Source organism: Epinephelus lanceolatus, chromosome 22 (assembly GCF_041903045.1).
Source record: "Epinephelus lanceolatus isolate andai-2023 chromosome 22, ASM4190304v1, whole genome shotgun sequence".
NCBI lineage: Eukaryota > Metazoa > Chordata > Actinopteri > Perciformes > Serranidae > Epinephelus > Epinephelus lanceolatus.
The window spans coordinates 35854600-35871376 of NC_135755.1; the positions used below are offsets into that span (position 1 = coordinate 35854600).

General features: G+C 41.1%; 2 protein-coding genes across 3 annotated transcripts in view; one reads left to right on the forward strand and one right to left on the reverse strand.

Moving 5' to 3' along the window:
• Positions 1-7305: 7305 nt before the first annotated feature.
• The window catches only part of tspan5a (tetraspanin 5a), a 30313-nt gene continuing 20841 nt past the window's right edge, over positions 7306-16777 (forward strand). For both annotated transcript variants that reach the window (XM_033609342.2, XM_033609343.2), the window contains exons 1-4: positions 7306-7694; positions 9483-9533; positions 10634-10780; positions 10868-11038. In XM_033609342.2, the coding sequence (XP_033465233.1) occupies positions 7614-7694; positions 9483-9533; positions 10634-10780; positions 10868-11038 (450 nt within the window). In that variant the 5' untranslated portion in view covers positions 7306-7613. The remainder of the gene's footprint in view (positions 7695-9482; positions 9534-10633; positions 10781-10867; positions 11039-16777) is intronic.
• On the reverse strand, positions 11956-15691 carry LOC144459801 (uncharacterized). Its single transcript, XM_078164465.1, has 2 exons — positions 12539-15691; positions 11956-12242 (listed from the first exon to the last, which is right to left on the reverse strand). Exon 1 carries the CDS (start codon positions 15665-15667, stop codon positions 13136-13138), a length of 2532 nt encoding a protein of 843 aa, XP_078020591.1. The 5' UTR covers positions 15668-15691; the 3' UTR covers positions 11956-12242; positions 12539-13135.

Here is a 16777-nt window from a genome sequence, read left to right on the forward strand (position 1 = left end):
TATCACTCTTCAAAGCCAGACTCCATTAAGAAAATCAAAGATTTAACATTGCTGAACACAAGAGCTGCTGGTTTATCACTGCCTCGTTCAGTTGGTTTCTGTGTGTTACTGTGTGGCTTTGGCGTTTTAAAGAATTAGTGTAGATTCACTTAAGTCACAGAATAACACAAACTAACTAGGTGATTGAAGCAATGGTAGACCAGCACCTCCTGTGTTCAGCGGGCTAAAATGACTGCTTTTGTAAATAGAGTCTGGTGGCTTTGATGAGAGCATAGATGGAAAACTGAGGCCATTAACTGTTTCCCCGTCGAAACAAGCTTTCTGACGGAAAGGTAAAGCATTAAACAAAAAAAAACACTCAGTGTAGCGTACACATGAACTGATATTAATTTTTTTAGGTGGCTAAAATACATTTTGTTGCTGGCCCCCTCATAGCAATAGTTTGCTTAACTTTTGTGAGAGACTAGCCTGTTTCTCCAAATTGGGGACACACAGTAGATGCTGACCGACATCTACTGTGTGTAATATATTGACCATGGGTAAGTACCTTATACAACCCTCCTTTTAAAAATCCAAACTGTCGGGGCATTGGTAGTGTAGTGGATAGTGCTGGCACCCCATGTACAGAGGCAATGCCTCGCTGCAGCAGTCGCAGGTTGACTCTGGCTTGCATCCCTTTGCTACATGCCCCCCCCCCCCCCCCCCCCCCCCCCCCATGCACTTTTATTATAATGATCATTATTTTGAGAACAAGAAAACCTAAACTGTACCAAAACTTAATTGTATTTACAATCTTTTATTTGGAAATTTTTCACTGGATATGTTATGGCTTGATGGAGATGTCACTTTTCATGTTAGATTTTGTAAACCATGGGAGCTCACTGCCCACCAGTGGACACAGTGAGTAACTGTAACACAACATTAAGGGGAAGACCACCTAATTGAAGAATTCCACTGTGTTATTTCCATGGCTCAGGAAAGTTTGACCAATATTTGTGAACATGAGCTACTCGCTCTTAAGAGGGAAGTCTCAAATTTGTGATGTTATCAAGTATAAAGTGTGGAGCTGTGTTGCAACTCCTAAAATGGCTCATAATGTAATAACGGGTCATAATGTAATAACTTAAATGTAATAAAAGTTCATAATGTAATAATCAGCTCATAATGTAATAAAATCATGAGCACATAACGGCTTTGCGCATAATGTAATAATGTAATAATCTATTACATTATAAGCCTTACTAGCGCTGCTCATAATGTAATAACAGTTCATAATGTAATAATGGCTCATATTGTGAGAAAACTGCTGCATTATCATTTTTACATCTTAAAGGTGCAAATAAAGCAAATGGCATGGGTTTCAGCGCATAGTAAACTATATTAGTGAAACCAAGAATTAGTTAATCGTAATTGCATTCTCACATTTTATTACGTAAGATGTATAAAGTTGAGCCACTAGGTTGCACCCGTGTTAGGTATTTTGGGCCTTTGAGAATGCCATGCTCACTTCCACTGTCTGATTGTTGCAGGTAAGCAGTTGGTGGAAAGTTTAAATATTATGATGGATGAAGACTGCTGCATAAGTATTAGTAGGTTATACAGAGTGGCTGGACGCAATAGTGGCCTTGCGTCTAATATCAGGCAGCTCTTCAGCCAAAATGCCAGGTGGATTACAGCCTGGATCGTGACTAAACATAAAACCTTTGGATGGGTCCATATTAAAGACATTCATTGGAAGAAGTAAAGTTTTCTTTAAAAAAAAAAACTCGCCTTGATCTGAGTGAACACTGGCACAGTCACTGACAAATGGAGCTCCCTGGACTTGATTTTTGTTGGCAACTATGTTTATGGTTATGTATTATTTATGCATATTGGTTAGTTCAATTTATTTGGACTTATGTTTTTACTTGGGTGTCTTGACAGGCTGTGTTTACAGTTTAAGAACTTTTGAGCTGGTCCATTGTTATTACATGGTTCTAAAACACTCTTCTCATTCTTGCACAAGTTCCAAAATAAAGTAAATTGAATGAATATGTTACGCTGCTATCATGTATTTAACGTAAGCAGTAGGAAAACAATGCTTATTAATGCTTTATTAAATTGGCATTGAGACCAACAATAAAATAACAGCAGCATTTGACTGGAAGGTCTTCACTAGGTTGTATGGAAGGAGAGAGTGTTTACTGCATTTGAAAAGACCAATCTTAAATGTGTTTTTATTGTAGAAGTTATTGTGTCCTGCATTTATTGTAGCAATAGTAAACAAAGGAAATGCTCTTTTAAACTACATGAACTACAGTCCCCCTCCTTCTTCCCTAATCCACCCTCTTCTCCAGCCGGCTTTTGAGTTGCTTACTGTCGCGCCATCTATAAACAAATCATAGTCAAACACAAACACAGACTTCTGCCCTTAAGTGCACTCTCATTGTCAGTGTGTGCAGTTTTGACCTAGAAATGATGATAATGCAACACTTTCTCACAATATGAGCCATTATTACATTATGAGCCCTTATTACATTATGAGCTGTTATTACATTATGAGTGGCACCAGTAATGTAATAACTTATTACATTATTACATTATGCACAAAGCTGTTATTACGTTATGTGCTCATGATTTTATTACATTATGAGCTGATTATTACATTATGAACTTCTATTACATTTCTGTTATCACGTTATGAAGCGTTATTACATTATGAGCCATTATTACATTATGAGTTGCTACAGGGCTGCACAATATACAATGAATGGGAGCCTGATGTTGTTTGTTTTCTTTTTTCATACCCAAATGAGCTTTATTCTATTATAATGTTCTTCGTTGTGAAACAGAAAATGTTCCCATATACTCAGAACATTTCCCTGGGTGCTCTCAGTGTCATCTAGAACAGTGCTTCCCAAGCTTTTAGTTTGAAGTGCTGTTTCCTGCTGTGGAGTGGGTGACTAAGTGACAGCTACTTGACAGAGACAGCAAAGTAGCTCAACAACATGGCCAAAGGCAAGTATGACACTGAATGTAACAAACTGTGAGACCTTGAACTAATGACTAAGGAGAAATCTGGACCCTGTGGCTGGACCAGTTGGGGACCACTGTTTTAGAACATCTTCCACTGTTCATTGTCATCTAGAACCTGGGTCTTCAACAAGGGGTCTGTGACCCCAAGGGGGTCCTCACTGTTACAGCAGGGGCGGCACCTTTTTTTTTTAATCATTTAAGTTTTAATTTATTTATTATTTTCAAAATTTTAAATGTATCTGAAAATACACATTAACATGAATGTAACATTATACTAGCCAAAATAAATTGGCCTGTGCATAAATCCCATTTGATTTATGGTACACAACATAAATGATAGGCTAATTTGTGCAATCATGTGAGCTAGCTAATGCTAAATCCCTGTGCTGCACGCAAATTTGTGAATCCTAGGATAGCAAAGGAATGATCTGCCTATAACGTGCTAGTACTAGTTGCCTTCGTTGTTTGATTGGTTAGGTTTGGCAAGGGGAGTGGGAATGTTAGGGTAAGCCAATCAGTAAGGCAGAATAAAGTCCAGATCACACAGAAAGCATTTTAGCAGCTGGAGACGCCTTTATGTAATTGTTTTTAATTAGAATTAAGCTTTTTGCTCGCTGTTTTTGTGTTGCTGTCTCGCGTTTCCATGCTCTCGGCACCTGGCATTTTTCCCAGACGGCTCTGAACTCTGAGTTGAAAAAATCTCATCTCAGAGTGGAAAAGCATCTCACATCATCTCTGTTTTGCCATTGTCCAATCGGATGATTTAAGAGGCGGGCCTTCTGTGGTGGTCATGAACAGAAGTTTACATCTGTTAAACAATGTAGAAGAAACTGTTGGCACCTTACAAACCAAAGTTACCACCATGTCAATAGCAAACAGCAGGCGTGGAAGCATAGAAGTGCAGTAATTGAAATTTCAAGTAAGTAGTTTTCATGCATGCAAGAATTAGGGTAAGGAGGTGATGGGGTGGTTGCCTGGCAACAATACAAAGGTGCAGCAAGCATTTTTTTTTACTAGTGTTATTCAATTAAAAAAAAAAAAAAGCTGTGCTGTAGCTGTATTATTATTCCAAGTGTCTGGACATCCTTGTGAACCACAACGGATCATTTTGTAACTTTTCGAGCAAGAGACTGACATCCGTCCACCTCAGAAACCACTGACAAAAGCGTAGACGGTGAGACTAATGCACATAGCCATGCAACAAATACTGATGATTTAGCAGAGAAGACCTTAAAATATTCAGAGAATTATCTCAAGTGCAACTCAGTTTTATCAAATATATGTTGTAAGGGGTCTCTGATCCATCTGTCTTTAAGCCAAGGGTCCTCTGCCTGAAAACCACTGGCAACCCCTGATCTAGGACACTAGTTCCCCACCTGGGGGTCCTGACCCCACTAGGGGTTGCTGAAGCTTCATGGGGGGGTTGCGGGGCCTTCTTGATTTTAAAGGATATAAGAAAACATTAAAAAGGCCTGCATCTCAACATTTCATTTATTTCTGTAAAGAAAACTAAATGAATTTGTTCTTTTAAAGTTTAGATTATTATTCAAGATATAATATAAAAACAAATATTGGAAAAGTACGCTGTTAAAACAATTGAGGAGCTACTAGAACAATGACCAAGAGTCAGGGAGAAGAAAACACTCAATACATTTGCACGACATTAGAGAAAATGTATTTATTGTGTTTGACAAAAAGCGGACTTTTAACATACATGTAAACATCTTAGTCCGACTGAAATCATACAAAATAGAATTTCTCAGTCAGACTAACAAACCCAGATAATGCGACTGGGCAACCAGAGGCCTGTACTACAAAGCCAGTTCAACTTAAGGCGAGTTCACATTACACAACTGGCCGACCAGTCTTGAGTTGCAGGGACTATCGTAATCTTTTGAGTGTTCATACCTGGCGACATGCGTTTCTGTCATCGGGAGTCTCGCCAACTGCATTACGATCTGTGTGTGCAAGATTTCTCCACAGAGCCCTCACCGACAGAGCCCCAGATAACGCGGTGATGTCACCAAACTACGTTTTGTCACGCGTGAACAAAACAGGATATTATGAAGTTCATTGGCGCTAAACTTTACTTGTCAACATGGATGTCCGATAGCTTGGACACCCTTCACACCCATTCACCCCTGGTCCCACCTGACCCTAACGACTCACATGGTGGCCAGGTGAGTCAACGACTCACATTGTGACCTTAACGACTCTGAAACTAAGAGCTCACGTGACCCCTACGACTGTGCAAGGGTTGCCACCCACACAGGGTTTATAGCCTGCAACTTCGTACCAGTCATTTAGAACTGAAGAAGCTTCTTGCATGAGAGGCTAAACGTCTTCAAGAAATGCAAGCAAGTCCAGTTGCCTACGCTATTAGCACTTACGATTCTTCGACAAAAGTGTTCCTGACTGAAGTAGTTTCTATGCCTCTGCAGTGGTAATAGCTATGGCCAGAGGCATTATGTTTTCAGGTTGCCCGTCCCTCCCTTTCTCCGTCCATCTGACGTGATCTTAAAAATGCATAGAGGAAAGTTCATAAAAGTTGACACAAACTTCCACTTGAACTCCAAGTTGAACTGATTAGTTTTTGGTGGTCAGAAGTCAAGGTCACTGTGACCTTGCATCTGAATGTGATATCTCAAGAAGGTCTCAAGGAAATTTCTGTAAAATTTGGCACAAACTTCCACTTGAACACAAGGATGACATAATTTTTGTCGTCATAGGATTAGGTCCCTGTGACCTTGCATCCATTTCATTCTGCGAATGCGATAGCTCAAGAAGGCCTCATGGTAAATTTCTCAAATTTGGCACTAATGTCCACTTGGCGTCTGTTAAGACTGAACTGATCAGAATTTGGTGGTCAAAGGTCAAGGTCAGCGTGACCTCACAAAACATGGCCATAACTCAAGAATTCATATGCTAATTATGACAAAATTTTACAAAAATGTCTAAAGCCTGGTATACACTGTACAATTTTGTGCTGTCCCAGACAAAAGAGGACCAACGTTAAAGAAATGTGGTGATATCTATGGGTGGGGCTCTAAAATGGTGGTCCTACGTTGAACAGTGAGAGGTTCAAGGATGGCTATTGTCACGGTCTTGTGATCAAAGACAGCCTGAGATAAAATTCTGACAGTGTCAGAAATTTGGGATGACCATCTCCTTGTGTGACTGTTGTTACCACCTACATCTACTAACCAACAGCATAAAATGATGCACTGGTGCTAAACCCAAACAAACAGACGAACAGCAGTATGCCATGGAGTCCAGATGCGCTAAAAGAAATGTGTGGGATTCAAGCAAAGAGGAAAACCTTGTGGAGCTGTGGCAGCAAAAGCCTTGCCTGTATGATGTGTCCTGCAGCTCTTATCATGATCGCACAAAGAAGGACAAAACATGGAAAGCTGCCAGGTGAACAACCTAGCAACTAGCAAACACACACACACAGACACAAAGCAATATATAGTGCCCACAAAACTTTAGGTTATTTAATAATGTGACCCTCTATGTTGTGCTTCACAGTTGGAGAAGTAATAACCCGTGCAGCATCCTTGCGCACTCAGTATGGGAAGCTATTGCATTGTACATCGTAGCCTGTGATTCAGTTAGCGCTATCATCGTACAGTCTGCATACATCAAACTTGATGCCGTACCCAAGTTTATTAGATCCATGTCACACAGTATAGCTGCACCTAATTTATAAGATTATAAAATAAAATATAAGATTATAAGAAGACATTTTATAGACAAAAAGACAGAAGGTCAACTTCACCGTGACATCATTATGTTATGCAAAAACACTGTGGTGCACGGAGGCATACAACTGTGAGACAGTAATTTTAGTTGTTTTGGTCTGTCATCCATTCAGCCAAGGCTGCATTATCAACCAGGTAAAGCGTGCAACTGCCCTGAGTTCTATATAAAATGGTTGTGGTACGTAACTTGATTGTTAAAAAAAATAATAAGTAAGTATTTTTTTTCTAAAATGACATACTTGGCAACAGAAAATTATTATGTAGCAATAATAATGATAAATAATGATAACATATATAACATATGATAACACACACACACACACACACACACATATATACATACATATATATATACATATTTATATAGGCTATGTGTGTGTTATCATTATCATTGTTATTAAGGAGCTTTAAGTAGCTGTGTCTCTATGATCATTAGGACATTTTTCAGACCACAGGAAGTGCCCTGCCTTTTCTCTGATATGATTGGTTGTATTCTCGGTCTTTCAACAGTTTTCCAGCCAATAGCAGACGAGCAGCAGCGAACAGCGGTACCGCCTCCTGTAGGCGCAATTTGCCCACAAAACGGAGGATCATTTTTATTCTGCGGTTTGCAGCGTAACCGTCCGCTTTCTGTCTCCAGTTCGGCGTGTGTGAGCGCGTCCTGCGCTCCCCCAAAATGCTCCCGGTGTGAATGTGAAGCGGCAGTGAGAAGATTTGAAACGGACCAAGTGAAATGCATCCCCGGAGCGCTGAACCTGTTCCGTCCCGCCGCACACAAAGCCTGTGAAGCAGGCCGTGTTTTTCCTCACACAGACACCGCGCTGATGATGCTCAAACATGTCGGGGAATCATTACAAAGGCCACGAAGTCAGCTGCTGCATCAAATACTTCATTTTTGGATTCAACATCCTGTTCTGGGTAAGAAGGTTTTCCGTTTTATTTGACGCGTCTGCGCTTCTCTTAATTACAGCTGGGTTATTATCATGTCCACTGGCCAATAGGGAGGAAGGCCCCGATCATCACCGTTACCGGTGCCGTAACTATTCAAGTTCATATTTAGAGTCGTATCAAAGCATTCATGTCCTATTGTGGTTATATTTGTCCCGTAATGTCCGGGTCAAAGCAGCTGCAGGCCACTTCACAACACACACAGCTAATCGGCTTTTTGTAGTGAACTAATGACAGCTCAGCGCCTCAGTGTCAGCCTGCAGTCTCATCATTCATATCACACACATATACACGATGAGTGTTTCACCTAGTCTTCGCTTCACTATATATTAAGATACCACCCCATGTGTTTTAATAAGTGATTCATATCAGAAATATGTGGTTGCGTGCTGTTTTTGTCAGCATATAAAATGTGAGAGTTCAAGAGCACTTATAAGACACTGTCAGATGTTCAAGTAAAAATCATCTGCATTTAAATTAGAGCTGCAATCACCAATGATTTTCAATAACACTTAATCTGAATAATACTCACTATGAAATGTCAGGAAAGGGAGAAAGTTCTCACAGAGAGAGTCAAAGTAAATCAGCATGTGCTTACAGCTATTCTTGGGGTATATTTGCTTGAAAAGTTATTTAATGATGAACTGAGTATTGGAACTCTGTGAATGAAATATCCAACGACCATTCGTTAATGTAAAGGCATTATGGCCCATTTTAAACATATTTTGCATAAATATTAGGGGAGTGTGGGGTCAGTTGAAACATTTTCCAGATCTTACTAATGTCCTTTTCTTCCAAATGAAATTTTACATGTACTTGGAAAATATAACAATGATTTCCATTGGCTGATCTGCCAATTTTTTTCTCAACTAACCAATTATTCGCATGATAAAAAAATGTCCACTACAATACCCCAGGGCCCACGTTAATGTCATCAGCAGGGGCAAACCCCCAATTTAGGGCCCTGTGCATAGGCAGTCTCTGTGGGCTCACTGCCCTCCCTCTTTTCATCCATGGCTCACTCACTCACCTTTTCTTTTTTTTTTTTAAACAAAGTTAGTTTGCTTCTTTCTTTTTCTTTTTCTTCCTCTCTCTCTTCTTTCATGCTTTTGTCTTTTTTTTCTTTCTTTGGGTCATTACTTTTTCTCCTTTTTTTTCCTTGTCTGTCTTTTTTCTTTCTATCTTTCTTTTTATGTGTCTGTCTTTCTTTCCTTTCTCTTTTTTTCTGTCTTCCTTTCTTTTTTGTTCTCTCTCTTATTTATTTTTTCCTTTCTTTTTTCGGTCTGTATTTTTTTCTTTCTTTTTTGTTCTGTTTTTCTTCCTTCTTTCTTTGTCCTTTTTTCACTCTGTCTTTCTTTCCTTTTTTCCTCTCTTTTTGTTTTTTAAACTCTGATGTTCCTTTCTTGGGGAAAGACATGACAGTGTACATTGTGGCTTCAGCAGCATGAGCAGTCACTCTGCTCAGCTGCATTTACAGATGAGTCCTAGTGCAGGGGCGGACTGCACCATCTTGCAACTCTGAGGGGTGAGAGGGGCCTCAGAGAGTCTCTACTGTATTTTTAATACAAAGTTTAGTCTTCCAACAGATTTATTCAACTAATTTGAAGACAAGATGAGGTAAAGAATTTCAAGGGCCACAGTGGCCTCAGAGGAACTATGTTTGTATTCTCATTGAATAATAATGTGACAAACTGCCATTATGTCATTTTGCATCAGCACTTCTTTCCAGTGATTTGACCTGACTGTGGTGTTTTACAGCTGCTGGGCATGGCCTTAGTCGGCATTGGACTGTGGGCATGGAGTGAGAAGGTATGTAATATAGTATTATTCCAAGAGAAATAGGTGAAATGGACACGAACTCTTAACAATACAATATTTGATGGTGGGTACGAAATATGTTAAAATCACCACGAAAACAATCCAAATGCAAAGTCTATTACAAACGTTTGCACATTTAGGGAACAAAAAAAAAGGTTAAATTTGGGAAATGACTGTGGTTTTGATTACAGTGACTACATACACAACATTATGTGGTGGTGGGCACAAAATGTGTTAAAACAACGTGCTGGCAACATGAAAACCATGCCAGCACATCATTGTGAAATGGTTGTAGTTTGGTTACATCTAGAGAAACTAAACTTAAAGTGTTATTTTGTTCTCTAAACCTAACCAAGCTACAACTGTTTCACAGCAGTGCATTGGCATTGTTTTCATGTTTCCAGCATGTAATATTAAAACATTTCATGCCCACCATCACAATGTGTTGTTCAGACTTCATGGCCATTTCATGTATTTCTATAAGGCCAGGCAGTTAACAAAAGGTGTACATTTTTTTTCTTCATTTCTACATCTCCAAATAACATCTGCTATTTAAGTTACCGTTTGACCAATAAGATTTTTTTTTATCAAAGGCCAATGTGATAATATTTTTCTTGTTTCTATGCCACTTACTCCAAATTAAAAGTGCCCTTATCATTTTTAACAACAGATCAAATGCATAATAAGAAATGTGCACAATTGTATCCTTTTAACATACACTTAAAATAACTACATAAAGTTTAAAACCAATTTTTAAACTGAGTTTACTATGTATTTACCAATTAAGGGTGATAGAAATAAGAACTCTTCTAACCAAACATCTCACTGAATCAGCTCTTATTCCCATCTATCCAGTGTAGTATTTTGAATATACATAGGTCTAAAAATGTAATTAATCCAAGTGTGCTGTATCCAAGGACAACACATTTTTGTTTTTTTATTTGTGGCTTCCACAGCCTTATTTCTCTTATTAATTTGAGTTCCATCTTGTCTTATGTTGCTGTGAGCCTTTTGGCAAAGGTCTTCTATCCTGAAAGAGATGCAACCGCTTTCCTCACACTGAGTGTGTCGTGTTCTTGTCTCCCCTCCAGGGGGTTCTCTCCAACATTTCGTCCATCACAGACCTGGGGGGGCTGGATCCAGTGTGGCTCTTCATGGTGGTTGGGGGAGTCATGTTCATCCTGGGCTTTGCAGGATGCATTGGAGCATTGCGGGAAAACACGTTCCTACTCAAATTTGTATGTTCCATGAAAAGACCAACAATTACACAGTGCAATGATGAATGATGGGAAAACTGACTTTATCATCGTGTCTTCCTCCTGTAGTTCTCTGTGTTTCTGGGAATCATCTTTTTCTTGGAGTTGACGACAGGAGTCCTGGCATTTGTCTTTAAGGACTGGATTAAAGACCAGCTCAACTTGTTTATCAACAACAACATCCGGGCGTACCGGGATGACATCGATCTACAGAACCTCATCGACTTCACTCAGGAATACGTACGTTAACTAAACAGCAAGTTCTTTTACAGTTCAACACAGAAGTTTATTCTTTGACTTAGGAAACAGCAATATGATTTTTACACAAATTCCATTTACTAGCATTTTCTAGAGCTTTCAACTATATGCCACAGTCGTCTTCAGCATATGGAGTTTGCAATTAGGTGAAGACCTTGAGATGCGTTGAAAGTTCTCACTTTGACGTTTAATTAAGATTATTTGGTAAAATGTTATTTTACACTTCACATTTTCCACATTAAGTGTTATAATTTGTAAGTGTATTCACTAGAGGTGAGGGACTCGAGTCACATGACTTGACTCGAGTCTGACTTGAGTGACAAATTTGAAGACTTGAGACTTGAAAGACTCGATTTGAGTTTGACTTGGTGTTCATGACTTGAGACTTGGCTTTATTTGTATTTTTCTAGATAGTGAGGAGCTATATTTTTAAAATATAATGATGCATATATCACAGTGGGAGAGGACCCACCGGCTGATATTTGTGCCCATGTTACCACAGCTCTTGAAAAGTAAAAATTGAAATGGAAACAAAGCTACTACACATGAAACATACAAATGGTTAGTAGAAACGCACAATGCCAATATTTACTCTGGCAATATGCTGGATTATTATGTTGTTATTACAAAAGGTCAGTGTGATAGGGAATTTCTTCAAATTTGGCACAAACGGAAGGATGAACTTGATTAGAGTTTGGTGGTCAAAAGTCACCGTGACCTTGTGTCTCTCTCCTCTGATGAATGCATTATCTGAAAAACATCTTCAGAAATGTTTCTCAAATTTGGCACAAACATCTTGAATCGAGAATGAACTGACTAAATTTGGTCAAAGGTCAAAGGTTAAGGTAAATGTGACCTCACAAACATGTTCTGGCCAAAACTCAAGAATTCTTGACTAATTATAACAAAATTTTACACAAATGTCTCATGCGATAAAATTATATCCAGAAGGTCTAATGGTCAACTTCACTAAGAAATCATAATGTTGTGCAAAAACACTTTTCTGGCTGTTATTCAGTGTTATAACTCAGGAACTGAAGTGGAGGCATTTGTATAGCGAACCCCAGCCAGAATAATGGTGAAGCGTACAGATGTTCTAGAAGTCTTTATTCATGTTCGGCCATCATCCTTATTTTTGAACACAAATCTTTCAATCCTTCTTCTTACTTCTTTCACACCGTAAGAGCTGATGAGCAGATAAATAAAATAAAAATAAGCTCTTACAACACAAATAAAATAACCCGTATGCCTCATAACCTTACATATGAGAATTAATCAAAATTTCACATAACATAACATTTGCTATAAACACATAAAAGGACTCAAAAGGCTCTTATAGCTTAACAGCACCACCATGAGGCCCAAACCACATACACAGAAGCTAATGTTAGCATGGTAACACATTAAACATTTCTCCACAGTAAATATAAAAACAAGGAGGCACACATAGCTGCACATAAACACATTATTTACACACAACACCTTGTTCCCGACTCCAGCTAGGCGCTTAAACGTCTGAAGATATATCCTTTTGTAGAAGAGCTGTCGTTCGTGACTGTACCGTCTGACGTGAAGAAAACTTATTTACAGATACGGGGTACCGCTACTTCCGCCCGAAGAGCACCAAAATAAAAGCACACAGGAAGTGAACACCTTATTAATAGAAACCCCCTTAAACGTTACTTACACTCCCACCAATCATGAGTGAATAATGGAGCAGTATGCAATTTACATTAAGCATGAATGATTTTTTTTTTTTTTTAAAAACTGAAAATGATCCTCCTTAGATAAGAACATGCACACATAACATAGATAGAAAACCTTTGCAAGCTGTATCAAGATTATAAGGTAAGAGAAGGGGCATTATGAACCATAGGAGGGAAGAAACGTGTTTAGTCAGCCTCCAGCAGCAGGACTAGTTTCTGGACTGGGCGCTCTACTTCTGACACCTTGTGGAGATGTTCCCCTTTTTTGCCAAGCTTCCTGTCGCCGAGGCAGATTTTAACCCTCCTTACGAGTCCGTCTTTGTCCATGGTGGTTCCTGAGACTCTACCCAGTCTCCACTCATTCCTGTGAGCATCATCTCCTTTCATCATTACAATGTCTCCAACTTGGAGATTCCTTCTGGGAGTGTGCCACCTCTGCCTGAGAGTGATGTTGGAAAGGTACTCCTTTCGCCATCGACTCCAAAACTGTTCTGCCAAGTATTGGACATGTCGCCACCTTTTTTTTGCCATACATGTCCTCCCTGACAAATTCTCCCGGGGGAGGTAAGGCCTTGGCAGATTTCATAGTCAGGAGATGATTTGGGGTGAGCGGCTCGAGGCTGTGGGGATCGTTGAGGTTGTTAACAGTCAGTGGGCGACTGTTAACGATCGCCATAGCTTCATAGAGAAAAGCCCGGAGTGAGGCATCATTTAGCCTACCAGAGGAAAGGGCAAGCGTGGACCTTAGGACGCTTCTCACAGTCCTAATTTGTCTCTCCCACACCCCTCCAACGTGACTTGAACAGGGTGCGTTCATGACAAAGTCACATTGTTTGTCAGCAAGATAGGCAGCCAGCCGGTCTGCATTAACTTCTTTGAGAGCCTCTTTGAGTTCGTTTTTGGCTCCGACAAAGTTGCTTCCTTGGTCAGACTTAATCTGAAGAACAGCGCCACGTATGGCAATGAAACATCTCAGGCCATTGATGAGGGCGTCCGTTGACATGCTATCAAGCATCTCAATATGGATGGCACAGGAACTGAGGCAAGTAAAGAGAAGGCCGTACCTCTTGCTCTCCTTTCTTCCTTGCTTCGTAAGAAACGGGCCGAAGCAGTCCATACCGCAGAAGGAAAAGGGGGGTGATGGTTCCACACGTTCAGGAGGAAGATCAGCCATCCTCTGTTCTTCAGTCGGTTTCCGGTGCCGTCTACAGGTGATGCATTGATGAATGTAAGATGCTACTGCCCGATTAATTCCTGGAATCCAGTAGCCATTGGCCCTGATCTCATTAATGGTGAGACCTTTACCTTGATGTTTCATCCTTTCGTGATAGTGGGCAATCAACATCCTTGTGATGAGATGATCTTTGGGGATGATTGCAGGGTGCTTGATGAAGTTAGGAAGAGAGGAGTTGCTCAACCTTCCTCCCACCCTGAGGACACCATCTTTGTCAAGGAATGCATCAAGAGAGTATAGTGGATTGTGAGATGGTAGGGGAATCCCTTTGCTTAGCAGTTTAAATTCTTCTTGATACACATTTCCCTGCAGATCCTTGATTATGCAATGTTCTGCATCTTCTCGTTCTGTTACAGAGGTGAGACTGTTGGACTTTTCCTTGCGGATGCGCCTTAGCATGCGTGCAACAGCTCGAATAGCCAGTGACCAAGATGAGAATTTGGACAAGCGATCAACCAGGCCTACTCGTTCTGTGGTTCTTGTGGTGAGCGTGAAAGGACTTCTGACCTCAGGATCTCCGACTGTCAACTCTGGAGTCTCATCTGCTGGCAGCTTAATTTCGTTGTGCCACAAGAACTTGGGTCCAGTGAGCCAGGTAGATGACAGAAGCTCACTGGTAGTTAAGCCCCGAGAAGCATGATCAGCAGGATTCTCATGGGTTGGTACATATCTCCATTGTTGAGGAGCTGACCCCAGCTGAATCTTCTGAACACGGTTAGCCACAAAAGTGTGGAATCGCCGTGCTTCATTTTTTATATATCCCAAGACCACCTTTGAGTCAGTCCAGAAGAACTCCTCAGTGTCAGTAGATCCAAATTCCTCCTTGAGCAGGTTGCTTGTCTTCACTGAAACCACTGCCGCTGTCAATTCCAGTCTTGGAATGGTTGTGAGTTTTGTTGGTGAGACGCGGGACTTTCCAACAACTAGGGCACAGTGAACATCTCCATCTTCATTTTGTAGTCTTAGGTATGAACACTGGCCATAACCCTTTGTGCTGGCGTCAGAGAAATGATGCAGCTCTGCCTTTAAGACCTTTCCAAATCCAGCAGGTGAGTAAGTGCGGGGTATGGTGACATTATCTAGATGAGCCAGATCACTTCTCCACTGATCCCATTGTAGACGAAGTTCGTCAGTGAGAGGATCATCCAAACCCGTGCCACATCTACACATCTCCTGAAGGATGATCTTCGCTTTGAGCAAGATGGGCGCCACAAGACCAAGAGGATCAAACAAAGAGGCTACTGTGGACAGAATGCCACAGCGCGTAGCAGGCTGCTCTTTGAGACTGACGTTAAACCTGAAGTGGTCAGACTCCACGTCCCATTGAATCCCAAGAGCTCTCTCGAGTGGCAGGTCATTGAACGTGAGGTCCATATCCTTGACATTGGTCGCCCGTTCAGAGGATGGTATACTCTCTAGGACCTCTCGGTTGTTCAACACGAACTTGTGTAGTCTGAGACCACCCGTGGCACAAAGTTCACATGCCTCTCTGGCAAGCTGAATAGCATCTTCAGCGCTTTTCACACTCGTGAGGCCGTCATCTATGTAAAAGTCCCTCATGATAAATCGTGAGCCTTGAGGGTAGATGTTGGCATACTCCTTAGCTAGGTGCTTCAGCCCGAAATTTGCACATCCAGGTGAGGACGCTGCGCCGAACAGATGCGCTTTCATGCGGAACTCACTAGGCTGTGAGTTCAAGTCTCCTTGCTTCCACCAGAGGAAGCGCAGGTAGTTGCGATCAGCTTCCTCAACATGAAATTAGTGAAACATCTTCTCGATGTCGCACATTAGTGCAATGGGATGCTGTCGAAAGCGGATGAGAACTCCACTCAAGTTATTTAACATGTCAGGTCCAGAGAGAAGATGTTTGTTTAAGCTGGTCCCTTTGTATCTGGCCGAGCAATCGAACACTACACGAAGTTTGTCTGGCTTCTTTGCGTGGCGAACACCATGATGGGGGATGTACCATCTCTCTCCCTTGCTCCCACCATCCTCGATCAGCTCTGCATCTCCCCTTCCAAGGACCTCTTCCATGAATCCGATGTACTGCTCCTTATATTTTCTGTCCTGTTGCAGTTTCCTTTTGAGGTGGTTGAGGCGTATCATGGCTGAGTCTTTGTTGTCAGGCAGGCTGGGTCTGGTTTTGAAGGGCAGAGGCATTTCGTAGTGGCCATGTATGTTTTTCTGTATGCCCTCTTCTACCTTATTGAGGAATATGATGTCATCTTGAGACACTGTTTTACCATCTTCACTGCCATCCTTGAAGTCTGATTCCAGGATGCGGATCACATCGGCAGGGGTTGCTGGAGGCAGCTCTTTAACTGTGATTCTATGACACAGATGACTTGTGCTCAGGGAATCATGGTTTTGCGATGAGGGCCCCACAGTGCTCCATCCTAAGTCCGTTCGTATAGCATAGGGTTCCTCGTCACCTCCTAGTATGACTTGCCTTGGAGCCATGGCTCTGGAGCAGTTGTAGCCGATGAGAAGCCCTACTTCACAGTCCTTCAGTGGTTGGATTTCATCAACTATTTCTGCAAGATGACCCCATTGTTTAGCTGTCTTACAAGTAGGAATGTGGTTGCGGTTTACTGGTATACAGTCCTTTGTATAGGCCACTGGAAGATTGACCTGAATGGCAGAACTGTATCCTCTTACACGAAGGCCAGAAACACTCTCACTTGTGATGACTGTGTCTTTTCTACTCATAGTAGTCAACTTCAGCTTCACTGGACGCTTGTCAGCATCAAGACCATCGCTCACTTCTTGGTCGATGAACGT

Bases quoted from the DNA above. Each gene is read 5' to 3' on its own strand.
- LOC144459801 (XM_078164465.1), bottom strand. From the start codon at position 15,667: ATGAAAGCGCATCTGTTCGGCGCAGCGTCCTCACCTGGATGTGCAAAT.